General features: G+C 44.4%; 1 protein-coding gene across 1 annotated transcript in view; it reads right to left on the bottom strand.

Annotated features, from left to right (window-relative positions):
* LOC111864685 overlaps positions 1 to 23,793 on the bottom strand; it is a 51,265-nt gene that overhangs the window by 3,139 nt on the left and 24,333 nt on the right. The window contains exons 3-5 of the mRNA XM_033751545.1: positions 14,774 to 15,211; positions 5,308 to 5,453; positions 279 to 380 (exon numbers count right to left, since the gene is read on the bottom strand). Of these exons, the coding sequence (XP_033607436.1) occupies positions 279 to 380; positions 5,308 to 5,453; positions 14,774 to 15,169 (644 nt within the window). The 5' untranslated portion in view covers positions 15,170 to 15,211. The remainder of the gene's footprint in view (positions 1 to 278; positions 381 to 5,307; positions 5,454 to 14,773; positions 15,212 to 23,793) is intronic.

Below are 23,793 nucleotides of genomic sequence, written 5' to 3'. Positions count from 1 at the left end.
AGGTCTAAATTGGGGTTGTAGCGCCAAAGAGGAAAAAATAGTAAGTTGGTTCTCCAGTAAGTTAATAATTTAACTGGTTTGTTATTTTGTTAGTTAATAGCTGTCGATTTAGTCAGTAGTTAGTTACTTGGTTAAAATTAGTCATTAAATTAATCAGTTAGTGACACACTTCTGATTATGGGAACTTGAACCGCAGACATGTACGCTTACTTCCTGCGCACTTCCGGTTCAAGCAAGCACGTCACAAGACTACACCTGCTCATAGCACACACACTCACCTGTCCTGCCCTCTGAAAGCAGCCTCTAAGTAGGACAAAAGTCTGGCACCTTCCGTGGTATTCACCAGTTCTGACGTCAGGTATTGGAAAGTTCCGGCAGAACTAGAAGAAAGAAATGTGTGGCCCGTAAAACATTTTCCCCGGACCGTTTCTTATTTTGCATGTAATAAGATTAATGTCCAAATGTAACAGTGGTAATTGAACCTGCAAGTATCACAGACCGGGATTCACACTCATAAATTAATAATTACATTTTTGTTAATGGAACTTGCATATCTCTGTTCTCTTTGTAACTAGTCTGTAATGGCGATAAGCGATCTTATGAGTGCGTCCGCGCTAGTTGCATTTAGTACGTACTAATTCTGCCGATAGTGGATCTACCAGCAATAGTATCTCTGTTGCCAACTGTCTTCATATTCGTAAAAAATCTCTTATTTAGTAGAGCTTCTTGAAAGCTGTTTTTTTTTATCAGTGCTGGATATTAAGACTGGATTGTGAATACGTGGAGCGGAGCCACTTTTCTGTTCTTATTATGCAGACTGACATATTGACCCATTGTCAAGTAACAGCTGTGTAAACATAACATTTTCTTGACCTCGGCACTAGTTTGAGGTACGTGGTCAGCTTCACTCTTCTGCCGCTTTACTCCCAGTGAAAGAACCCCCGGTACCCATTGGATAGGAGGTTGGGTGAACCCCATAGCCGATCTGGACGATTGGAGAAGTGAAAAATTCTTGACCCTACAGAGACTCAAACTCCGACCTCTCGATCGTCCAGTAGCCAGTCGCTGTACCGGCTGAACTATCCCGGCCCCTCGTCGTAGATCCGTTTTATTTTATAAATAGAGAAAATATTTCTTTGATACCGAAAGACTAAAGATGTGTGTTCTGGTGTTTTGTCTACAAAGAAAAAAATAAATAAAAATGATTGTGTTACTTTGAATTCTTCATTACGCGTATTGCAGATACTGCTGTATTTCGTGTTTCATTTTCTTCAATTTCATAAAAACAGAAGCGGATTGACTAAAGTGGCAGCCAGTTTCGTTCCCTAGCGGCCAGGTCAAGTAGCGCAATCAGAGTTTTGGTATTTGTATTGCTCGCAGTTCTAATTACTCTCCACGAAACAGTAAACTTACCCCCCTGAACGTACTTACCCTGCAGTAATGACATTCCGTAAAACTACTCTTTTCCTTATTTCTGTCTCTTCTTCTACCCTTCTTCTCTTCCTCCTACGCCTCTAATATACATCAACTTCTATCCTTGTTTCTCCTCTTCTTCTCCAATTTCTTCCTACCGCTCTTTCTTTCTTCTTATTCTTTTTCTCCCTCAATACTTTCGTTTAACTGCTACCCCTTTTCATCCTCTTTTCTCTTGCTCTTCATTAATCTTCTCCTTCCTCATTCACAGAGAAGGCACACGTCTTCGCCCTCTGCAGAGCTGATTCGGACAAAACCAATCTCTCTCTCTCTCACAAGCGCCAAAGATTCTTCGTAGCTTTCTTCAGCAGTGCATTACAAATTTGTCTCTCACTGGAACACCAACCACTTATGCTACACTTATTTATTGATTTATGCTTCATGTAGTTGTGTTGCCAGCAGCTCCAGTTACATTGCCTATAGTGCCAGGGCGAACAGTGAACAAGGGGTTGGGAAACACATGGAATGAAGCAGTTGTGTCACAGTTTCGTAAACTATTCTAGCATTTAAATGGAAGGACTGGCGAAAAACAAGAAATATCTCAACCACTATACAATTATTGATGTTTTGGGGGCATTATCCATCGTCCTGTTTTTTTTAGGAGACAGGGGCTATCATTATTAATTGAGCCCAATTGAGTGGGTTCCACCTGAAGACGGAGACAGAATCCAGTCTCTGAAACATTTTTTAAATAAAGAGAAGAGCGGATAATGTCCAAAAACACAATAAGCATTAATATAACATCGTCACAAACTTTTAAATTTAATCAAGAGAAATAATCTGTGTCCCGGATTTTCTCCGAATACTTCGGTTTCCCCTGCCAATTCTCATTCTACCAGCTACTCCGCATTTATGAATCATCCAATTAGTGGTGATTTATAGACTCAATACTGACAGCATCATTAAGTAACCAACTCAGAAAACGGTGACGGAAGCATAAACACACTGTCATGTGTATCAGTGACTAACAACGGGGTTCGGATTGGTAATTGGATTTATTAACAACGAACAGGACGCAACTACAAATAATTGTTACATTATTGCTGCTTTACACAATACACAGTCTCTCCACACTAATCTTCTCGGTCTAGTTCCACTAGTCTTCACTAGCTGCTTTCTGGCAACGGATTCATAAAATAGGAACTGTAAAAGTCTCATTGAATTACACACTCCCAGTATCTATATACTACACCACATGTAACGTCACACACTAAGTTTTCTAATTCTTATTCTGGCCTAATGCTGTTCCCCTGGAACTTCGGAACTCAAGTCTAGTCAATTCTCATTCCCGTATTCTCTCGTTATGCTCTCGGCACGGGCAACGCACAGAAAACACAGCTCCTCTATCGATGCATGGCGCAGATCACACAGAAAACACGTGTCACGTGTCATACTGCGAGTTCACTGGTCCGTTATCAGCATTGGGCGTGACACGGACAACACAGAAAACAAAGCCTCATCTATAGTTGCGTGTTGGACCTTGTTTACAAAGCTGTTGCCCGGCAACGCGTTGATCAAATCCGTTACAATACATACGTACATATTTTCTGCAGACTGTTTAACGACATTGCTATTTTGTAGATTGAGAATGAGGCCTATCCAAAGTACTGTTCCGAAAATGTTCATGGAGGTACTGGGGTAAACCAAGAAACTCTTAAGTCACTCACTCATTCACCTCAATCTTTAATGCAACTTACAAATATTCACAATCTCTTTTTAGTTTAAAGTAATATTAAAATCACATAAATTTCTACATGTTTCGGCCTTACTTGACAATCTTCAGGAAAATTTTCACTTTTTGAAAGCCGTCTAACTGCACTAGATTTTAAGTCATTCTGTTGTACATCGTTGTTCACACTGAAATACGTTTTTGTTTTAGAATAAAAACTGCCTGTCTGTTCATCGTTATTTTTCTTTTGCGGCGTCCATGTTTGTGCTCACTTCATGTGTATGTTCTCACGAGTTGGGCGCATGTCCCTTCGGGCAGGATAATCGGTATTCGATCCGAGATACGAATCAAACACCTCCCGATTATAATTCTGAAAAGTTACGTCTGGATCAGCCCCCACACTTACGCCTCTGCTGGTCTAGCTCAATATGCTGTAACGATTCATCAGAATTCATTTAGCTCACTCACGCTTCCTTCCACACATTTTTCAATTCTCAATTTGTAACGATACTGTCACGTGACTCTATTTAACTTCCGTGTCGGTAAAATAAACCAGAAGGTCAGAATATGATTTTCCATTGATCTGAATTCTATCCGAGCTAACAAGGTCTGTTGACGGAAGGGGCAGCGCGCGTGTGTGTGTTTAAAAAATGACACGAACCAAGCCCAAACAGTGGGCAGTGCAGAACACTGTTTACTGTGAAAATAAACTCCAGTGACAATACATATCACGCTGAGTGGTGACTGTAGCAGTTGAATTAATATTTTAGTTGCATCTGATTCAACACCACAGCGAGTTATAAATATATGTGTGTAGAGACTATAACTTAAAGATGGGCACAAATTTTGGGCACGAGTTCCATATGCCTAAACAAGGAAAGATATTCATATAAAAGTGTGTCAGGAAACGTTTATTTCGTGAGTTACAGCTACAAGAATACTGTGTAGACACGAGCAGCAGTTCGTATTAATGTGTGGCAGGGAATATTGGTGACTGGAAGGCCCGCATGTTTCGTCACATCGACTTACAGGGAACCACTTACATGATCTGGCGAAGCTACTGGAAGGTGTACCACTGGCAGCAGGGCACTAGTGTGGTACATGCATGATAGTGCTCCGTGCTGTGCGAGATGTTCTCACTATCATGACCGTTGGGTAGGTACAGGGAAACCCACTGCGTGACCTCCACTATGCTACAGATCGCTGGTTCGATTCCTAACGAGATCATTGGATTTTTCAATTGACCTAATCCTTCCAGCCGCACTATGCCTCTGGGATCGACTCAGCCTCTAACAGATATGAGTACCAGGAATCTTCCTGGAGGTAAAGGGCAGCCGGAGGGTAAGGCTGACAACCTCACCGCCATCTATGAGTTAATTTTCTAGAAATTGTGGGAGCCTCGACGTCTCACGACCCTATGGGCCTCCAAGGCCTCTTACAGGGATAGCTTTACCTTGTTGTTGTTGTTGTTGTTGTTATTATTGGAGAGGGTGGGTTTCCCCATGCACTTAGACCAGATATTGGTCCATTGTGCGTCCCCCTGTGCTATTCTACCAGTCTCTATACCCTACCGGTACTGGTCCTGACTCAACCAGCGAGTTCGGCCTCTACTGCCTCAGAGGTATCTCGATGCTTCCCCCATCTACCGGAGGCTTTAGAGACTACTGTTGAGCGGGAAATGTCCTGAATTTGGCTCAGAGGTCCCACTGAGACGTGAGGTTCTTTTACGTGTCGTAAAGCTACGACACGGAACCCACGGCTTAAAGTCCCTCCGGGAGCACTTGTTCCCTGAATTTTTCCGCCCTTAAAAATTCCACGACATCCGCCGGGTTTGAACCCGCGTACCTTGAGTCACGAGGTGGGAACGTTACCCCTAGACTACGGAGGCCGCTTATAGCTTTACCTTACTCCTCATCCTGCATTCACAATCCAATCATAATATCTAATACCGAAACAATACGAAACAGATGTTTCAAGAAGCTGTTCAAAATATTTTTTCGTGAACGAAAGAGAGATAGTAGATACCGACAGAATTAGTACTACATGCAACCAGTGCATGCAGCGCTCTGTCGGAGCACTGCGTTACCCCAATCTCACACACCACCATTACAATACGTGCCATCACCGTGTGGAATGACATACTTAACGTCGCCAGTCCTTATTACCTGACGGCGTCCTCTAGGACGCTGCTGAGGGGGTAAAAGCGTCCGGGCTCCCTCATTACTTCACACAGCATCCTCTGGCGACAGTCCTCGGACATGACGCGCAGAAACTCGAAGTAGAAGTCAAGTTTCTGCAGACGCTGCCGCACCTGCAACACGGCAACCGTAAGCAAGACGTTCCGGGCTAGGCGGGAGGAGGCACGAGGACAACTGTTGCAAGAATTAGGGGGGCAGTGGTTGCAGCTGCATTGTGCGTAGCATAGAAACGTGAAGCAACTAAGATTTTACTTACAACTTGTAACTTTTGTGTACTCTAACATAAAAATTAGAATATACAAAACTATAATTTTCCTGTAGTTCTGTATGGGCGTGAAACTTGGTCTCTGACATTAAGAGGGGAACTGAGGGTGTTTGAGAACAGGACGCTGAGGAGAATATTTGGACCGAAGAGAGATGAAGTGACAGGAGGTTGGAGGAAACTGCATAATGAGGAACTTCATAATTTGTACTCTTTGACAAGTATAATTACATAATAAATAATCACATCAAGGAGGATGAGGTGGGCAGGGCATTTAGCACGAATGGGGAGAAGAAGAATGCGTATAGGATATTGGTGGGAAAGCCAAAAGGAACAAGACCACTGGGAAGACCGTGGCGTAGGTGGGAGGAAAATATTAAAATGGGTCTTAGAGAGATAGGATGGAATGGTATGGATTGGATTCACCTGGCTCAGGATAGGAACTAGTGGAAGGCTCTTGTAAACACGGTAATGAACCTTCGAGTTCCATAAAATGCTAGGAAATTCTTCATTAGCTGCAGAATTGGCGGCTATATATGCGTGTAAATCAGGCTGTTACTGTCCCTGTATTAAAATCCGTTGTCAGGAAACGGCTAGTGGAGACTGTACTAGACTGAGGACACTAGTCTGTGTGTCTGTACAGTGTAGTCACGAGCCATGAGTGTGTAAGTGGTCAGTAAATCGAGTCACCTATCCAAACCCCGTCTATAGTCACTCCTACACGTGACAGTATGAAAGCAGATAATTTTCCGTTATATTCTTAATTTTACTTTCCACCATCTACATTAATTTTCACGGTCGTCTGGCTTCAATCCCAGTTTAGGTCATGTGGGATCTGTGATGGAAAAGTGGCACTGGTGCAGGTTTTCTCCGATTACTTCGTTTTCCCCTGCCAATTCTCATTAATCAAACTTCTATACTCCCAATATACATCCTCTCTTCGACCTTATATAGTTTCGATAATGAGAACATCGTTAAATAAACATCTACAGCATGTTAATTCCGACTTCAGAGAACTTCGTGTTAATTTTTCTATCTATATTACCGCCACCACAGTGGTTTTCGTCTCGTTTCGTAGGATTTTTATTTTATTATTCCCTTCTGCAAATTTCTCGCAGATAGAATTCCCATCACACGAAATATATCTCCTCATAATATTATATAGTCCTGTGCATACTACAAACCTGTAAGGCCTACCTCCCGAGAAAATTTATTCAGTTCTGGTGTTTAATTTATGTAGGCCTATACACAAAAAATAGTCGGGATAGCGACTGGCTACGGGCTGGACGGTCGAGGGGTCGGAGTTCGAGTCCCGGTAGTGTCAAGAATTTTCTCTTATCTACGTCGTCCAGACCGGTTCTGGGGTTCACCCAGCCTCCTACACAATTTGAATTGGGGCTCTTTCCTTGGGGTAAAGTCAAGAAAATGTGGATCTCTACATCCACTCTTTCTTATGCCTTCATGGTGTAGTGCTTAATTAGTTAATTAGTTAAGCACAGGGACAATTTTACTTACTTATACACAAACAAATTGGCGGATTCCGGACTAAGAAACCCGCATTTAATGGGATCATGGCTCTATTGGCACATAAAACCAGTTTTTTAGCTTACGGGTTAGTGTTCGAGTACAACTTTTTGTGACATCATTACGTAATTTTGTGTTCAGTGAAGGAAGAGGTCACTGACTCTGATGGCTGTTAACATCGGCCTGTGGTCCCACAGACTTCATCTAACAAAGGGCCTCAGTCTTACCAACTGCCGAACTAACTCCATGGAGGTAAGTCATTCTTGAGAAGCCGCTACTCAAGGAACCCCATAGTTCTTTGCCGTGTTCACAAGACCCCGTCACTGAGCCCTATCCTGAGCCAGTTGAATTCAGTCCATGCCATCACATCCTGTAAATCTGTGATATATATTAATATTGTGACGGAATAATCCATTGTTAAGTAACGGTTCGGTAGCGGCCTCCGTAGTTCCCACCTCATGACTCAAGGTATGCGGGTTCAAACCCGGCGGAGGTCGTGGAATTTTTAAGGGCGGAAAAATTCAAGGAACAAGTCCTCCGGGAGGGACTTTAAGCCGTGTGTCCCGTGTCGTAGATTTACGGCACGTAAAAGATTCTCATGTCTCCAGGAGACCTCTGAGCAAAATTAGGCAAAGTTTCCCGCCCAAGTAGTTTCCCAATCCTCCGGTAGATGGTGAAGCATCGGGGACCACTGACAGAAAGGTGGCCGACCTCGCTGGCAGAACGGGGCTGATAGCGAGCACCAGTACTGGAAGAGCATGGCGACTAGTAGAATAATTAAAGGGGTCGCAGTGCATGCGGAAACCCACCCCCTCAAAAATAATAATAAAATAATAACGGTTCGGTAAACAGCGCTTGAAAGCCGGAATAGTGGAGCCAGGGCGCAGGTCCATTGCTGAGCAATGACTCAGTAGTCACGTTCATGCTGCAACGAACAGCTAGGTAGCAAGTCGCTAAACACAGTTTCCGCTGCAACAGACAGAGTTATCCATGTTCGGAGTCGTAGATAGTCATTAATTGGGAACTGTCATAATTGATTGTAATTGTAAGTAAGTGTCATCAAATTCAGAACCCATTAATATTAGTCACGCAAACCCCCATACGTGACAATATTTTCCTTCCATTTATGTCTTAGTCTACCTACTAATAATCTGTATGCATTTCTCTTCTTTCCCATGCATGATATATTCTCTGGGTGTCATCTCCCTTGACTCTATCATTCGTAAATATATTTGTCGAAGATCAGAACTTTTTTTTATTGCTAGTGCGGTGGGAGTAAGTCCCTTGTACTGCGGCCACTTCTGGCCCATTGTACCAGCCCCAGATGATAGGTGAGGGTGATTGTGGAGCAACTGGTGGAATGAAGATTGGCAGGGGACACCGAAGTACTCGGAAAAATCCTGCCCTAGCGCCACTTTGTCCACCACAAATTCCACCTGACCAGACCCGGGATCGAACCCGACTAACGGCTTGAACTATGGCGCGACCAAGATCGGAAGTTACGAAGTCCCTTGTTGGACTAATTGTGATGTGTTTCGGGATGTAAACCACGTGTTTGGAGATGAAATGCACTATGATAGACTTTCATATTCAGTGTCTGTCCGTATGATCTCATTTCGCGTTCCTGTGTACTGTTAATAATACTTATAAAGTAGTGTCTGAAATTCAGGCTCCGCCATACCTTCCCGCATGACACGTACAAAACTGGATACGAAGTTATGTTAATATCAACGAAGTATACTTTTTTTTATGTCAGTCCGCCGTGAAACACTACGCTACTGAACCCAATAAGTTAATCTCATGTGGGCAATGCAACTTTTAATCATGACTGGAATATATTTTCTCACAATTAAATACAGATGAAAAATATTCTTTGAACAAAATACAGCCAGAAGCCATATACTAACTTCAATGAAACCAATGCATAAAAAGTATAATCAAAATCTTAAAGTTTATTTATATGATTAAAGCATGGAGTTTGTGTAATATAGCTTCTCCACACAGGGATAAACCTGGATATTTAAGTTAGCATAGTGACTAGGATACGGGCTGGACGATAACAGTATCAGAGTTTGTTTCCAGGTCAGGGAAGAGAGTTTTCTCTTGCCCACAGAGTCCAAACCAGATCTGACACCCACCCAGCCTCCTATTCATGGGTAAAACTAAAGATGTAAGATTTGAGGCTTTCACGGGGGTGACTATGAAGAAGGCAGTCTTCTGGGATTTGGCACCGTGTATATGTGGTGTTAACCGACGTTTCGGAGGAACGTATCGCTTCCATTTTCAGGGTAGAAGAAAAAATTTATAAGAAATCTGCAAGCGAAGAGACCGTGAGAACCGGTAAAAACAGACTGCTTTCTTCAAAACTAAAGTTGTTCCTGTAACATGCCGTGGAGGTCCATAGGGGTGTGAGACGTCGAGGCTCCCACACTTTCCAGACAATTGACTCAGAGATGGCGGTGAGGTTATCAGCCTTAAGCCTTTACCCCCAGGAAGATTCCTTGTACTCATTTCTATTAGAAGCTGAGTCGACCCCAGGCCATAGTGCGGCTGGAAGGATTAGGTCGATTGAAATATCTAATGATCTCATCGGGAATCGAACCCGCGATCTGTCAGCTTGTAGCACAGTGCCTCAACCAACAACGCCACCGCGTGTCCCCCTTAACCTAACCTAACCTAACCTAACCTAACTTACCCTAGCCTACTCTCGCCTCGCCTAGACTCGTCTGGCCTCGCCTACCTACAAGTCACGCAATGGCACGAAATGTCACTTCAAGTGACGACGAGTCACGCCAAGCCACGTCACGTCACGTCATCTCACCTCACCTAACCGAACTTAACAGCAGGGAATAATTGATGTGGACAAGTCTACTGGGCAAACCTAACCTAATCTAACCTAACCTAACTTAACCTAACCTAACCCAACCTAACCTAACCTAATCTAAGCTAACCTAAACTAGCCTCGCAACGCCTCGCCTCGCAACGCCTCGCCTCGCCTAGACCCGTCTAGCCTCGCCTCCCTTCAAGTCACGCAAGTTATGTCAAGTCATGTCAAGTCACGTCGAATCACGCTAAGTCACGTCATGTCACGTCAATTCACGACAGTAACGCCAAGTCACGTCAAGTCACGTCAAGTAACGTCAAGTCACGCAAAGTCACGCCAAGTAACGTCACGTCACCTCACCCAACCTCACCTCACGTAACCTAACTTAACAGCAGGGAATGGAACCCCTCAGTTACTGATTGATGCCGACAAGTCTACTGCGCAAACCTAACCTAAGCTAACATAACCTAAAGTAACCTAACGTAATCTAACCTAACTTAACCTCTCCTAACCTCACCTAACTTACCCTAGCCTACCCTCGCCTCCCCTAGACCCGTCCGGCCTTGCCTACCTACAAGTCACGCAATGTCACGTCATGTCACTTCAAGTGACGACGAGTCACGCCAAGCCAGGTCACGTCACGACATCTCACCCAAATTAATTTCACCTAACCGAACTTAACAGCAGGGAATGATTGATGTGGACAAGTCTACTGCGCAAACCAAACCTAACCTAACATAACCGAGCCTAACCTAACCTAACCTAACCTAACCTAAAATAACCTAATCTAACCTAACCTAGCAACGCATCGCCTCGCCTCGCCTAGACCCGTCTAGCCTCGCCTCCCGTCAAGACACGCCAAGTTACGCCAAGTCACGTCAAGTCGCGTCGAATCACGCTAAGTCATGTCTTGTCAAGTCAATTCACGACAGTAACGCCAAGTCACGCCAAGTCACGCGTAGTCACGCCAAGCCAGGTCTCGTCACGACATCTCACCCAAATTCATTTCCCCTAACCGAACTTAAAAGCAGGGACAAGTTTACGGCGCAAACCTAACCTAAGTTAACCTAACCTAAACTAGCCTCGCAACGCCTCGCTACGCCTAGACCCGTCTGGCCTCGCCTACTATCAAGTCACGCAATGGCGCGTCATGTCACTTTAAGTGACGACGAGTCACGCCAAGTCACGCGTAGTCACGCCAAGCCAGGTCTCGTCACGACATCTCACCCAAATTCATTTCCCCTAACCGAACTTAAAAGCAGGGACAAGTTTACGGCGCAAACCTAACCTAAGTTAACCTAACCTAAACTAGCCTCGCAACGCCTCGCTACGCCTAGACCCGTCTGGCCTCGCCTACTATCAAGTCACGCAATGGCGCGTCATGTCACTTTAAGTGACGACGAGTCACGCCAAGTCACGCGTAGTCACGCCAAGCCAGGTCTCGTCACGACATCTCACCCAAATTCATTTCCCCTAACCGAACTTAAAAGCAGGGACAAGTTTACGGCGCAAACCTAACCTAAGTTAACCTAACCTAAACTAGCCTCGCAACGCCTCGCTACGCCTAGACCCGTCTGGCCTCGCCTACTATCAAGTCACGCAATGGCGCGTCATGTCACTTTAAGTGACGACGAGTCACGCCAAGTCACGCGTAGTCACGCCAAGCCAGGTCTCGTCACGACATCTCACCCAAATTCATTTCCCCTAACCGAACTTAAAAGCAGGGACAAGTTTACGGCGCAAACCTAACCTAAGTTAACCTAACCTAAACTAGCCTCGCAACGCCTCGCTACGCCTAGACCCGTCTGGCCTCGCCTACTATCAAGTCACGCAATGGCGCGTCATGTCACTTTAAGTGACGACGAGTCACGCCAAGTCACGCGTAGTCACGCCAAGCCAGGTCTCGTCACGACATCTCACCCAAATTCATTTCCCCTAACCGAACTTAAAAGCAGGGACAAGTTTACGGCGCAAACCTAACCTAAGTTAACCTAACCTAAACTAGCCTCGCAACGCCTCGCTACGCCTAGACCCGTCTGGCCTCGCCTACTATCAAGTCACGCAATGGCGCGTCATGTCACTTTAAGTGACGACGAGTCACGCCAAGTCACGCGTAGTCACGCCAAGCCAGGTCTCGTCACGACATCTCACCCAAATTCATTTCCCCTAACCGAACTTAAAAGCAGGGACAAGTTTACGGCGCAAACCTAACCTAAGTTAACCTAACCTAAACTAGCCTCGCAACGCCTCGCTACGCCTAGACCCGTCTGGCCTCGCCTACTATCAAGTCACGCAATGGCGCGTCATGTCACTTTAAGTGACGACGAGTCACGCCAAGTCACGCGTAGTCACGCCAAGCCAGGTCTCGTCACGACATCTCACCCAAATTCATTTCCCCTAACCGAACTTAAAAGCAGGGACAAGTTTACGGCGCAAACCTAACCTAAGTTAACCTAACCTAAACTAGCCTCGCAACGCCTCGCTACGCCTAGACCCGTCTGGCCTCGCCTACTATCAAGTCACGCAATGGCGCGTCATGTCACTTTAAGTGACGACGAGTCACGCCAAGTCACGCGTAGTCACGCCAAGCCAGGTCTCGTCACGACATCTCACCCAAATTCATTTCCCCTAACCGAACTTAAAAGCAGGGACAAGTTTACGGCGCAAACCTAACCTAAGTTAACCTAACCTAAACTAGCCTCGCAACGCCTCGCTACGCCTAGACCCGTCTGGCCTCGCCTACTATCAAGTCACGCAATGGCGCGTCATGTCACTTTAAGTGACGACGAGTCACGCCAAGTCACGCGTAGTCACGCCAAGCCAGGTCTCGTCACGACATCTCACCCAAATTCATTTCCCCTAACCGAACTTAAAAGCAGGGACAAGTTTACGGCGCAAACCTAACCTAAGTTAACCTAACCTAAACTAGCCTCGCAACGCCTCGCTACGCCTAGACCCGTCTGGCCTCGCCTACTATCAAGTCACGCAATGGCGCGTCATGTCACTTTAAGTGACGACGAGTCACGCCAAGTCACGCGTAGTCACGCCAAGCCAGGTCTCGTCACGACATCTCACCCAAATTCATTTCCCCTAACCGAACTTAAAAGCAGGGACAAGTTTACGGCGCAAACCTAACCTAAGTTAACCTAACCTAAACTAGCCTCGCAACGCCTCGCTACGCCTAGACCCGTCTGGCCTCGCCTACTATCAAGTCACGCAATGGCGCGTCATGTCACTTTAAGTGACGACGAGTCACGCCAAGTCACGCGTAGTCACGCCAAGCCAGGTCTCGTCACGACATCTCACCCAAATTCATTTCCCCTAACCGAACTTAAAAGCAGGGACAAGTTTACGGCGCAAACCTAACCTAAGTTAACCTAACCTAAACTAGCCTCGCAACGCCTCGCTACGCCTAGACCCGTCTGGCCTCGCCTACTATCAAGTCACGCAATGGCGCGTCATGTCACTTTAAGTGACGACGAGTCACGCCAAGTCACGCCAAGTTACGCCAAGTCACGTCAAGTCGCGTCGAATCACGCTAAGTCACGTCACCTCACCCAGCCTCACCTCACCTAACATAACTTAACAGCATGGAATGGAACACTTCAATTACTTATTGATGCCGACAAGTCTACTGCGCTAACCTAACCTAAGCTAACCTAACCTAATTTAACCTAACCTAACTTAATCATGGATTCCTGAAGCTATTTATCTGGGGATAAAGCGACTGAGATCCTGACACCACCCATATCCAACTCTTGCCCAAGTTAAAAATGCGTGGAGCTAAACCTCTTCTCCGTCACACAATTTCATGGGGTGGTGCTTAATCAAGCAGGAGCGGTTAGTCGCTGGCTTCCCACCGCGGCGGCCAGGGTTCGATCCCGGGTCTGGCCAAGTGGGATTTGTGGTGGACAGTGTGGTTCTGGGGAAAGTTTTCCCCGAGTACTTCGGTTTCCCCTGCCAATCTTCATTCCACCAATTGCCCCACAATCACCCTCACCTATCTTCTGGGGCTGGTACGATAGGCAAGAAGTGGCCGCAGTACAAAGGACTTAGTCCCACCCCACTAGCATTAAGAAAATTAATCAAGCAGGAGGACAACTGTAATAGTGGAAGTCACACACATAGATGAAGGTATTAAAAATTCCTGTTACAGTTTGTATGTTCTTAAGAATTACAAAAAAGATTATAAAAGTATACAGTGCAAATGTTGTATTTGAGGATTTCGGAGGAACATACTGGGCCCATGTTCAGGGACGAAGACGCAGACTCTCTCGGCGTGCCGCTGACTTTACTGCTAGATTTACTCTTAGATTCTGAACATGAAGACAATACATTCCTCCGAAACGTCAACAAATTTCCCAGTAGACTGCACTCTAAGTACATTTTGTGTCTCAAGGTCTCTGAAGACCTCCTCTATACTTCGGCCACCAGAGTTACTCCAGGTTTAGTATGTGACTTCGAAGGCAAATGTGGAAAATCAGCCTTCCCCTGCTTCTCTGCCACACACTGCGCAAAACGGAGTCATGTCTAAAAGCAGACTGACTATAGCCCTATCCCTACAGTGCGCGTAACGGAGTCATACCTAAAACAGACGGACTACAGCCTTATCCCTACAGCGCGCGTAACGGAGTCATATCAAAAACAGAGACACTATATAGCCTTATCCCTACAGTGCGCTTAACGGAGTCATATCTAAAACAGACAGACTATAGCATTATCCCTACAGTGCGCATAAGGGAGTCATATCTAAAATAGACAGACTATAGACTTATCACTGCTGTGCGCATAACGGAGTCACATCTAAAATAGAAAGACTATACCTGCATTAGTTCTGCATCTACTTCGTCACCAGGGCGGCCCACATCTTCGCCGACTTCAGTTACTTCTTGCAGCTCAACTCCGGCGCTGTTTGTCTCGTCAGAGACCAAGTTTTCCACAGTTGGAAAAGTATCTGGAAGGCTGGTGACACCAGAGGAGAGCAGATCATGAGCATCGCCGAGAACCTGCAGCCCCCCTTGGGTCATTTCTGTCTCTTTCTTAATCCATTCCAGCTGCAGTTTCTTCTGCTCTTGCTCGTCACTTCCGTTTGCTAGCAAATCGAAGTTAAGTCCAGGGGCTGTGGTCCCAATAGGCACTGTCCGAACTGCACTTGTTAGGATCAGCATAACATTAATTCGTAATAACTGGCGAATTGGAGAGCGAATATTTATTTTCATAATTATAAAGATGTTGGATTTTTGCGTCCAGGTCACGCCATACTACTTCATATAAAACAATAAGTTAAATGAAAATCACAATTAATAAGTATATACGACATTCAGAACATATACATATGGCAATAAAATTAAAAATATATACATCCCTTCGTATCACGGATATATTGAAGGGGTTCTAAATAATTTTCTCAATAAGTTACACAAATCTACGTTTGCTACCTCCATGGGATATTTACTCAGACTGTAGATGTCTGGGTTTTGGCACCAAATAATCTTCTAGGCGGTTACGTGCGTTTCGAGGAAATGCTGCACCCAGATTCAGGACAGAAGTGAGTAGGGTGAGGAAGAACAACGTTGTTGCCCTGAAGAAGACTGTATTGCAGTTCACTGTTCCATGATCGGGCTCCACTCCCCTGCCCCTTCCACTGGTCTGAGTGACTACCTCCCGAGGTCTGAGTGACCATCTACCTTGGGTATGAGTGACCACAACCCGTAGGCCCGACTGACAACCTTTCAAGGGTAGGAGTGAAGAGCTCTCTTGAATTTGAGTGGCCACCTCCTTTGGGCATGAATGATCATCTCCCATGGGTCTGAGTGACTACCTTTCTGCAACCTACTGTATATAACAGGTCCAATTTCTGACATTGCACACTTCAAACATGAAGATAGTTGCAGCAAATTCCATCGAAACACATTCATCCGCATACAATACTACACGGTATCACAATACAGAACACCAAAATACAACTCTTTCACTTCGCAGACATCGTAGCGACTGGCAATCACAGAGACGAATTAGTCACAAATTCCTGAGTCATAGAGAACGAAAAAAAAATGAGGGGAGACGCAGACAGATAGACGGACCGACGGACAGACAGCCAGTTGATTTCGTAAGTCTTCTTTTCTTTCTTCTAAATAAGGAAAGTGGCTAAAATTGGTTACATTTGAGCTCATAAATTTCTGTCAGACTGTTTTTCTTACAAATAATGTTACATGTTCATTCAATTTCACTAATTAGATTTTTTTTTGGAAAATTTTAATTATAAATTGTATAGTCAAGGTGTTACTAATCAAGAATAAATTATGTTCATATTAATCCAAATACGATTTACGTGCAATATTCACTTAATATATTAATACAATCAATTTGTTATCCGGCAAACAAGACACACAAAGCCGCTTTAAAAGTATCAAATACACATTTAGTAGGCCTATAGCAGAACACAACTTATGTTAGCGGAAGTTCACTCCATTTTGATAAATTTTATGTCGTTTTCTTGATGCGAGAGTCTTCCTCTAAGCAGAGCAGCACTCGAACTGACTCGTACTTCCTGTAACGAGATGTCTGTGCGTATGCCTACGTAAAATTTGACCAGGAGCCAGTACGGCCTCAGTGACAAATGAACAGGCTAAAGGAAGTGACGTGCCGACAATGGAGACCCATATCCTTGAGTGATGGACATATCCTGCATTCAATTAAGCGTCACCACTGACATGAACGTACAGTATCCTCCCTCGTATCAATTTCTTTCATTACTTAGTGACTACGAAATGCGTCACTGCAGAATCACTTCAGTACACTCCATGACCAGAAGTTCTGGAGGGAGTCATGTGACCCTCACACCGTTCCGAGAGCCGACACCCTGTAATCTGATACAAGTTCGGCGGCATTTTAGCAGGAAATACTGCCTCAATGTTCAGGGTCGAAGACTAAACCAAGCATGAAACAATCGAACATTGCTGTTTTGCTTGACTTATTCTGCGAAATTTTGTTTGTACATTCATCCGAAACGTCGGTAAACGTCTACAGACTACATGGCGTCAGATCAGAGAAGACAGTAGGCTTACTCTTCCTTGTAACACTGTTCGATTTGGCGTTGACGTGCCGCAAAAATGGATAAATCTTCTCTTGTGTTGTGAAGTAAAAATTCGCCATTGAGATCCACATATCAGAGTTCTCACACACACATAACGAACTAACTAAACTAAACTCCGTCGTTTTTAGTCCTCAAGCGAACTATACTGACCAAGGGACCGCCGCTTGTCGGCGAAGTTAGTGCCAACATTAGCAGATAGAACGTGTCACATAGTTAGCGCAACGGATCCCCACGGCCGGTAATCTCGGTTTTCTAGACCGGAGCCTTTACTTTTCAATTCAAATAGCTCCTCAATTATCCTCACGAGGCTGAGTGGACCCCATTGCAGATCCTATACTTCTCAGAAAATCTGGTAGCGCCGGGAATCGAACCCGGACTTTTGGATCTGTAGCCAGGAGCTCTGACCACTAGACTACAGAGGCGGTCATATCGAGCTAACAGGCCAACAAAATAACGGATTAACTAATTGCTACAGCTATGGCGGAAGGATCCTTAAAACTACACTACATTGACGTTCGTGTAGCCTACACACAGTGTGTGGTCTCAGAGGTATCATCTTTGCAAGTTACACTTCCCTTATCTTTCGGACCGCACAGGAAACCTGTCCCGAGTGAAGCCCCTGCTCCAGAGACCTCATGTAACCATTTCTATCCTCCTACACGCTAACTCTTCGTAATTAAACTTTATTATGAAGGCTCAGTTAAGCTAAACTTTGCCCCCCACGAGTATTTGCGCGTCTACATTTCCGCGTCTCGATATCTCCAGCTTTGCTACCACAAACATAATCTAACCTCAGTTACTTTAACATTAAATGGCGCCTAGTTTTCTCTCTTTAAAGCTTAGTGGTTACTTATATGTACCACTTGCTTTAACACAAAAATTAACACGTACAAAAACACAGCAATATTATTTGCATGCTACTACTAGTCATAAACACAAATGAGGTGGTATTGCCAAATACAAAAAGCTATCCCTGTAACGGGCCGTGAAGGCCATAGGGGTCTGAGACGTCGAGGCTCCCATATCTTCTAGACAGTCGGCTCACAGATGGCGGTGAAGTCAGCCTTACGCGCCGGCTGCCCTTTACTCCTGGTACTCATTTCTGCTAGTAGCTTAGTCTACCCCAGGGCCATAATGCGGCTGGATTAGGTCAAATGAAAAATTCAATCACCTTATTGGGAATCGACCCCGCGACCTTCCGGCTTGTAGTATAGTACCTCAACTAACTGCGCTACCGCGTGCCCACCTTGCAAATACAAAAGTGTAGGAGATTAGGTCTACCACAGGAGTAAAATATTAATATATCCTAAGATGTTAATGGACAGAAAACACTTAAATTAATATATATTAGGGACAGGTTAGGTTACAGGACTGATATTCCAGGTTTACTTAACCTGATGAGCCCCTGTTCGGCGCATTTCTGGTATCAAGACTGGACAGCCTATGTAAGGAATAAAACAAATAAGCCTGATTCAGAACTTATGAATATGTTGTTTCCAAGCCCCTTTCAGAAGTCAAGTCACTCTTCTGTTAAAATAAATTGTCACGCCGTAAAATGTGACTATAGACGGGGTTTGAAATGGTGATCGGATTAATTGGACACTTTAACACATAACTCATGATTACAAATCACAAATCACTACTATCACACACAGACTACTATTCACAGTCACGGTCTACCCTGCCCTGGTGGGTAACGTCTTCCAACAGTGGAAGTCCCTCTGCTCCCGGGATCACATCCTTGCAGGCTGGCGACCATCTCACACCACCCATCCTCCGAATATCCTTAAGTCCCGTCTCCGGAATATTTCGTTTGTCAAAATCAAAGTTATGTTACGACCGACGGTCAGTCGGCCAGTCTGTCTTGATTTCAAGCCCACATTCTTATTACTGTCAGACAGTCGTGGGGTTTGTTGATAGGTGCGCCGTCTCTGACGAGAAGCCGGGTCTATCGTTTATATCTCGTAATAAAAAGAAACCTGCGCGAAGGAGGGGAAGTGAAGGGGAAGAGAGAGAGAGAGAGAAAGAGAAAGAAAGAAAGAAAGAAAGAGCATCGATTTAAGAAGGTTCCCAGGCTTTGCCCGCTCGCCCTTCTGGTAAGAGTAAAGTGAAAGTGTAGGCCTTAAGATGATTAGAAGCAACGACTTTAGAGAGTTGAGAGAGAGGGGCCGCGGAGCTTTAAATTTAAAAAATTAGAGTTTACGTGTATAATTTTGGTAATTTTGACAGCAAGGGACCGTAATTTTGATGAATTTAAATCGGGAAGGCTGCATGAGAAGCATGCAGTAGCAACTTGGAATTTGGGAACCATCTCAGCATTTGCTTACAAGACAGAGGAAAACCAAGAAAACCTGTGTCGAGATGGCCGGTCGCAGGACCTCTCGGATACGCACTGACTTCTAGCCAGCGGTCCGGCAAACAAAACAGACGGGCGATTCCCTAACGTTTCCCTAGCATGTGTGCTTAATGCTTTATTGATAAAGTTTACAGTGCGTACATGTCATCAATCACCAATCACAATACACTGGCAGTTGATCTTGTTTATATAACCTCGGCACGGACTGCACAGAAAACATCTCTTACATTATTGCATGCCTGTCTGTTGCGATGATTACATGACGCCTACTGAGCCATCGTCTAGCAACGGTCAGGTTTGCAGAGCCGTTCCTTAACAACGGCTGTTTATCTGGTTCCTCAATTCCTGCTTTGAACAAATATGCCACAATACTTTTCCTATAAGAAATAATGTAACAAGCAATAACTGTGTACAGGAACTTGCGAACAAAGACTATTTAACTTATACTCTAAGTAGTTTATCTTATATATTAATGTATTAAATAGCATAGAAATTATATATCCACAGAAGAATAAATAGAGAAATTTAAATAAATTAGAATAAATACGAAGAGCTCTTATGCCGAATCCTATATTCTTGGATATAATTTCGTTTAATCTGTTGAAATTCAACAGACGTTTCGGAGGAATGTGTCTCTTTCATCTTTACGGCGCTGCTAGCTACCTGCGTCATGCTGGTCTCTTGCTTGGTTTATACTTGGAACCGTGAAAATGGAGACAACATATTCCTCCGAAACGTCAGTTGATTTTCAACGGAGTAAACAACGTTATATTCTATACGACGCACACTTAATAACCACTGCTGTAAGAACCTCACATCCTATATAGTCCTTCCGTCCGGATGTCCAATGAGGAAACTGCGAAGTATTTATTTTTTTCTCCGACATATTCTGGGAAATTCCACACAATGCAAAGGAATTGTACCGTATATGAAGCCTTTTAAGCCCAAATAGCATTATATTGTATCCAGAGTGTATTTCAGAACCAATTTCTATGTGTTCATTGAAGGATGCTTATGAAATGAATCGCACCAAGGGAGGCGATGCTCAGCTGTGTCCTTCTGTGTATTATTACAACACAGAGGGTTCGGAAAATATCTCGCAACCCTTCTACAAATACCTCAATCTCTACAGTGAGGACAACTAGATATTTGGCAGTATATGTAATGACACTGTTAGTAATTTCAAGCCCAAATAGCGTAGTTGGTTGCTACAAACGGAAAGTTCGCGAGTTCGATTCCCGATGAAGTCATTGGATTTTTCAATTGACGTAATCCTTTCAGCAGCATTATGGCCCTAGGGTGGACTCAGCCCCTAACAGAAATGAGTACCAGGAATCGTCCTGGGGGTAAAGGGCGGCCGGCACGTAAGACTGACAACCTCATCGCCATCTGTGAGCCTATTGCCTAGAAATGTGGGAGCATCGACGTCTCATAACCCTATATGCCCCCATGGCCTGTTACAGAGATATTTTTACCTTTTTTTAATGGCGTTCAATAAATCGAAACAGCAAAACCTGGAAGGGATGTGGCAATGATCCCTCGTCGCGTAATTTGGTATAATATTTCTATCTAAGAATGCACCGCGAATTATTAGCTACTGAAATGAATTGCCTGCTTCAACGGTTTGGCATAGGACACCAGATAGCGTGTTTTATCTGCCACTACAAATGCAGTAATTGTTCATCATACACTTTCAAGAGATACCCTTGTTACAGCGGACTACGTGTACACGAGCTCGACCTTCCAACCAATAACTGCCTTCGCATAGTTAATGGTGTACTAGCAACTTGTCACGTCTGCGCAGCAATTTGCAAACAATTCAGTGCCGGTTACACTACATGACGAGCATTGTACAGAAGTAACATAACGGCATAAAAAATTAATGATGGTTTATTGGAAAAAGAAGAGTCGATAAAAGCTTGGCCCATTTGATCACCGGACTTCAAACAAAATTTTGTATTATTTTATGAATGATCGGCGAGTCAGCTTTACTTACTGAAACGTAAGTTAATTACGTCGGTGTATATTTGGGACACACACTGTGTTAAACATGATAGTAACGCACTTCTATGTACGTGTAATCACAAAGCTGCTTTGCTTGTATAGTACATAAAGGTAAAAGGTAAAGTTGTTCTTGTGCTTAACTAATTAAGCACTACGTCATGAAGGCGTATGGTGGAGTGGATGTATAGCTCCACATCTTCTTGAACTCGGCACTAGATGGAGGTGAGTGGTCAGCTTCATGCCCTTGTCGTTTTATCTCCGGTACACATTGCATAGGATGTTGGGTGGACCCCAGAACCGGTCTGGACGATACGGAGAAGAGAAAATTCTTGACCTTATTGGGACTCGAACTCCTACCCCTCGGTCGTCCAACCAGTAGGCATGTATCATATATTTTGCTTGTAAAATATGTTGTAACGTTCCTGGACTTCGAAATGTTAAACAGGCAGACACACGTGTCCGGAAAATTTGTACGGGGACCTCGCTACTTCATGCATTAATTTTTATATGTACGTGTACATGTTGTCGTGGTGTGACGGGAATCATTACTGGGCTTGTGGGCTGTGGTTAACGGTCAGCCCCCGAGAGACGTAGCAAGGAAGTCTAACTGAACGGGGCTGCTGTCACAGTCAATTCGGAAACTTCAGCTTAATATTGGAATTCATGAAAATCCATTAAAGACTTCGTGTGAAAACAAACGAAGTTATTAAACTCTATAGAGTGTGGTCCAATGAAATGCAGCATGAGATGAAAACGCGACTTTCTCTGAGTGTTCAGAATAAATTAAAAATTAAAGCATAACGGTCTGCAGGCCTATGTTAATAGGAATGGTCTCTCTCCAAAAGGGGCAAGCGGTAGCGAGGTTAGTTGAGACACTATGGTACAAGCAGGATATTCGAGGGTTCGATTCCCGATGACTTCATTGGATTTTTCAATTGACCTATTCCTTCCAGCAGCACTATGGCCCTGGGGTCGACTCAGCCTCTAACAGAAATGAGTACCAGGAATCTTATTGGGGGGGGGGTGTTAAGGGCGGTCGGCACGTAAGACTGACAACCTCACCGCAATCTTTGAGCCGATTGTCTAGAAAATGTGGAAGCCTCGACGTCTTACAACCCTATGGGCCTCCAAGGCCTGCTACAGGGATAGTTTTTTTTGTTTGTGAGGTGAGACTGAGTCCACTTGCTATTGCGGCCACTCTTTGGCCTATTGTACCAGCCCCGGATGTTATATGATGGTGACTGTGGAGCAGTTGGTGGAATGAAGATTGGGACTTTTAGTGGGATTCGAACCCACGGTCCCGGCTTCCGAGCGAGCGAAGATAGTGATTGCCTTAGGCAGTTCGGCGACCGTGACCGGCTTGACCAATAAATTATCGACATGAAATCATAAACAGTTCGTTTCGAAGCTGCAAGGAATATAGAGGCCAGTATTTACGCATTTTCTTGCTACCATAGGGTCCGTAACAACCTTTTACTGACCAGATCGTTACCAGGCGTACGAGTATAAGGTAAATTCTCTTTTATGTGTCAGTCAGTGATCTATCTTTGCAATATTGTCAGACCGACATGTCTAGCAATAAATAACAGAGGTTTGGATAAGTCCAGAACCATCTGCTGTTTGAAACGTAACGGCCAGTGCCTTTAGCTTGCAGTAGGAGTCTATTTGTGCTGCCCTGGGGGGTCACCGTTTCCAAACATAGTAATATAGAATTTATTTTAATGCGATGACCAACTTCCACATTTAAGAACAAGGGTGAGCAAAATGCGATCCGCGAACATAAAGTTTAGGTGTGAATTCAGTTATTATACGAGCATGGATAGCGCAGTCGATATAACGACTAGCTACGAGCTTGACGATCGACGGGCAGGAGTTCGAGTCCCGGTAGGGTCAAGAATTTTCTTTTCCCCAAGTCTTCCAGACCGGTTCTGGGGTTCACCCAGCCTCCTATCCAATGAGTACCGGGGGCTCTTTCCCCGGGAGTAAAGCGCCTGGAGCGCGAAGCTGAACCCTCAACTCCATCTAGTGCCGAGGACAAGAAAATTTGGATCAATACAGCTATTCCCCCATACGCCTTCATGCAGTAGTGCTTAATTAGTTGAGCACAGAAACAAATGTATCTTTTACTTTTAAACGTTCTATTATTATTATTATTATTATTATTATTATTATTATTATTATTATTATTATTATTATTATAATCTCAAGCGGTTAGTCTCTGGTTTCCCACTGCGGTGGCACGGGTTCCAGCCCAGATCTGGTGAAGTGGGATTTGTGGTGGACAAAGGGGCGCTAGGGCAGGTTTTCTCCGAGTACTTCGGTTGCCCTTGCCAATTTTCATTCCACCAAATTCTCCATCATCATAATCACCCGGGGCAGGTACAATA

The sequence above is a fragment of the Cryptotermes secundus genome, unplaced genomic scaffold, assembly GCF_002891405.2.
Source record: "Cryptotermes secundus unplaced genomic scaffold, Csec_1.0 scaffold441, whole genome shotgun sequence".
In the NCBI taxonomy this organism is placed as follows: domain Eukaryota; kingdom Metazoa; phylum Arthropoda; class Insecta; order Blattodea; family Kalotermitidae; genus Cryptotermes; species Cryptotermes secundus.
This window is presented reverse-complemented; position numbering and strand designations above follow the sequence as displayed.